At 38.1% G+C, this 4,401-nt stretch overlaps 1 protein-coding gene across 1 annotated transcript in view; it reads left to right on the plus strand.

Moving 5' to 3' along the window:
- The window catches only part of KIF13A (kinesin family member 13A), a 175,878-nt gene that overhangs the window by 138,250 nt on the left and 33,227 nt on the right, over positions 1-4,401 (plus strand). Inside the window, 1 exon segment of the mRNA XM_015587289.2 lies at positions 869-1,082. Within this exon segment, the coding sequence (XP_015442775.1) occupies positions 869-1,082 (214 nt within the window).

Here is a 4,401-nt window from a genome sequence, read left to right on the forward strand (position 1 = left end):
TACAGTCTGCTCACTTAGAGATGTTAGTAACTTTCTTCTTTATACATTTGGTCAGTGCCTTAATCATTCTCCATGGCTTTGAGTTCGTTGATCATTACCAAGCTAATGTCCTCCCCCAGCCAATTATCTCTTTAGGATCAAGTCTTACATCACAGCCACCACTTGTTATAGTACGGCCCTTTTGAGCATGACCTATTAGTATCTCTATACCTATTCACCTACATGTATATTGGTGACCTCTAGATCTGCAAAATGAAAAAAAAAAATCAGAAAAATAGCCTTTTATTTTTACAAGTGAATTACCCTCTTTAGATATTAGCACCTGAGAAATTGCGACTATATACTCAATATTTTCAGATATATGCTATGATCTGTAAGTTCCCACATTAGAGAAATTCAGGAGTAATAAGATTTGTGGTTTAAATCAGAATTATAAATCGTTTGTCATATCACTAAAACTGAATGCTAAATGGACATAGGAATTGACTACCATAAAAATCAGATCTTCTGTGCCTCTGTCTTTGCCATTGTCCTAGATTCATTATGTGTTTCTTCTCAGTGGATAGGATCCCATCCCCTTCCCCTCTACTCTGTTTGTAGTAGATTAATGGTCTATCTAAACATTAGGATGAAAGAAAGTAACATAGTAGATGTGAGAAATGTTTACATGTAAGGGAACTTATCTGAAATGTTAGTAAAAAAGAAAATTGAGATGATCTCATCTGACAGGGCTGCTCAGCCCTCTCATAGAAAGCATATTGAAAGGCCATATTCTGGGAAAGAAGATGATTCTTGCTGAAGAAGCACTGGCAGGCTGCCTGTCATAGCCACCGCTGAAGACACCTTGTCCCGTCTCTTGGCTTACCAGACCCAGTTCAAAATGTGGTTCAGGTCCTGGAGAAACAATACCTGGAAGAAAAGCGGAGTGCCCTTGAGGAGCAGCGGCTCATGTATGAGCGAGAGCTGGAGCAGCTCCGCCAGCAGCTCTCCCCCGAGAGGCAGCCCCAGAGCAACGTCCCTGACCGCCTGGCCTACAGCAGCCAGACAGCTCAGCAGAAGGTGACACAGTGGGAGGAGGAGAGGTAAGAAGGGAACCTGGGAGACCTAGAGTCAAGGCTCCAGGGCTGTGCGGCTTTGGGGGTGGGTCGTGAGACATGTCAAAGGGAGACAGACCTAGCACAGAAGGAAATCTTAGTTGCATATCTGGATCGTTATCAGCTGGCTTTTCTTTTCAGTGGTATTGTCCATCCTAAGCATGTTTACTGTTAGTTGCTAAAGACATACCTGCCCCGCTTACCTACCTTTAGTAAAAATGGTACCAAGTTAGAAGGCATAGACTGTTATGTATTGAAATGGAGATAGTTTGAATAATTCTTTAGCATAAAGGCCATTCTCATTTTTCATTTCTCTTACTTTTGATTCTGTTTAAATACAACTTCAGTGTTAAGAAATCTCCTACATGTGAATTTTTAAAATTTATAACTTTAAAATACTTATATTAGAGCTGAGGTAATGGTAGAAGAAATGGTAACAATAACAATAAGGGCAATAAATTATTGCTAACTTCTGTTGTGTTCTTACTACAGTCTAGGCATGGTGCTAATTTTATTTCTCAGTCCCTACAGCTCTGTGCCAGAGAAACTATTATCTCTATCTTGTAGGTAGGGCAATCAGTTTAAATATACTGCCTGAGTCACCCATCTAGTAAATGAAAAGGCCAGAATGAAAAGGTCTATCTATATATATACCCATTAATAACTCCTTTGTTATAATAATAACTAATAGTAATAAAAGCAGCATATGATATTTATAGAGCATTAACCATGTGCTAGGCACTAAGTGCTTTATATATATTCATCCATTCTTCACATCTGCTACTACATTTTAGCATTTTCACCCCCATTTTATATATATTCATCCATTCTTCACATCTGCTACTACATTTTAGCATTTTCACCCCCATTTCACACATGAGCATACTGAGGCTGAGAGGTTAAATGACTTCCCAAAGCCATTTTCTGATCAGTTGGGACAGTGAGATCACAGCCTGGGCAGTCTGACTTCAGAGTTGCTACTCTAATTCTTGTAACCAAACTGCATATCTCTCTAGCAGTGAGATACTTTACTTGAACCACATCCGGGGGAGATGACTCCCTAAGAGGAGGAAAGGGCACCTTACTCTACATTAAAAGGCTCACCACAGTAATGCATTTGATTATCTGTTCTAAATTAAGAGAAGAGTCAATTACATTTTCCCCAGGAGCTGCCTGCTCATCTGGATACTAAAGTGTGAATAATTATCGTACTTAACAATATATTATTTTTTATATTTTGCGCCTGGATAAAACAAAGGTTAGCAGATGGTGCTTTTTCTGAAGTGCTGCCTTTTCCACATTTACTATGAGCTAGTGGCTTTAAGCAACAGCTAGCTAAAGGTAATTGGTATAATTGTACCTGCTGATACCCATTCTACTTGTCCTATTTACTTTTCTATGTACTGAAGATTATAAAAAACAAAAATGTATGCGATAGAAACGGTGGATTGCTTTTTGTTTTTGTTTTATTCTTTTTTAGTTGTTTTCTTTTTCTTGGATTGTTTTTAATTGTACTGTTTTTGAGTTAAATGTCAAAATGTTTTTCACTTCCCATAATTCTAGTTTAATTCTCTTTGAGACTCAAATTCTTAAGAGTAGAAAGGACAATATTTTGAAGAATGGTTACAATATCGATTTCAACAATGTTACTGGATAAAATCAAAATGTCATTAATGGTAGATGGATATATGAAAAGCTGGGACTATTATCTAAGTAAATGTTGATGGCTTGTGAAGTATTGAAGGACTCAGACCTTAAGCAAATGTTGAGAGTCAGAGAATCAAGTATATTTAAGAGCTAGTGAGAATTGCAAAGAAAACTAGAGATGTAGTTTATTCTTTCTGTAAACTTATAATGTGGTGTAGAGTAAGATATATATGTGAAAATAAAATAATAATAAATTGTAAAAAGTTGCATTCAAAAATAGGAAATGTTACAATTATATAATTACCTATTTGTTGTTTTTCTCCTCCATTGGAAAATAAATTCCAGGGGACAAAGAGTCAGTTTCATTCATTGAAGTTTCCTCAGTGTCTAGAATGATGTTGTCCTGTGGTAGACTTAGTGAATATAGATTGTGTGAAAATATTGAATAATAAGCAAGAATGTAATGGCTAGTTGGACAGAGGGCTCAGTAAGTGCCGTGATTGTTTAGTGGAGTGTGAGACCCCAGTGAAGCTGAGTCATCTGCAGAGATTTCCTGGAGAAGGAAGGATTTGAAGTAGGTGTGGAGCAGGGAGTTTGGATGTCAGAGAGAAGGCTGGGGCGGGGACCGGGGCAGGGACGGCACTTTGGATAGGTGGGTCAGCATTAACAAATGTGAAGTAATGGAGAGAGTAAGATGTGTTTAGGGGATTACATGAGAAGTTTTGTTTAGTCTAGAAGGTGATTTATAAAGGAGTAGGGAGAGTTAAGTCCAAAACTCTTAGATAAGATACACAGGAGGCCTATAGACATGCATGTTTGGGATTTAACCTATGAGAGAAGGTTCTGAGCCAAGGAGTGGCCCAAGAAGACAGGGTGTTCCTAAGGCCTGTCTTCTAGTGCATGAGGAAGAACCTGGGTGCTGTGAGATTGGGGGGAGGGAGGGGAGTGAGAGGAGAAGTATGAGGAACATGAACTGGAGTGATGAACAAAACCAAAAGAGATTTAGGAAATGTTTTAGAGGAAAAGTCAACAAGACTTTTTTCCTGGATATTGTGAAAAAGAGAAAAGACTAGCTAATTGAAAGTAATCAAGCCTGAATAACTGAAAAAAATGATAATTTAGAAAAGGCAGGAAGACAGTATCAATGTGTGATATCTTTTAGGTCATTTTATATTAACATCTTTGCAGTGGGCCTCATGTCATTTCTAAGGTGAAAAGAAAGGAATACAGATTTAGGTGTTGCAAATTCATCATTTCCCTATGAAGGGCAGGAGGTGTGTAAATGGTAGAAAAGAGAAGTTGTATAAGGCAACACAGTGCAGTGTGATAGACTGGGTTACCTTTGAGCCCAGATTCAAATGTGGAATCCAGAAGTACTCTTTCATTCAGTGGGTATTTTTTAATATCCTACAATGGACCATGCACTTGGCCGGAAATTAAGTGTAATGACAAGCAAAAGAGACAGAGCTCCTGCTCTAGGGGCATTTATAGCCTCTTAGAGGAGACAGACTTTAGTCAAATAATTACACAAATAAATGAAAAACTGTAACTATGACAAGTGCAACTGAGGCAAAAGATATGGGGCCGGAAGAACATATAAGAGTTTTGATGCAGTCAGGATGTCAGAGAAGATTTTATCAGGAAGTGCTATATTGTATAG

Source organism: Pteropus alecto, unplaced genomic scaffold, assembly GCF_000325575.1.
Source record: "Pteropus alecto unplaced genomic scaffold, ASM32557v1 scaffold121, whole genome shotgun sequence".
Taxonomy (NCBI): Eukaryota; Metazoa; Chordata; class Mammalia; order Chiroptera; family Pteropodidae; genus Pteropus; species Pteropus alecto.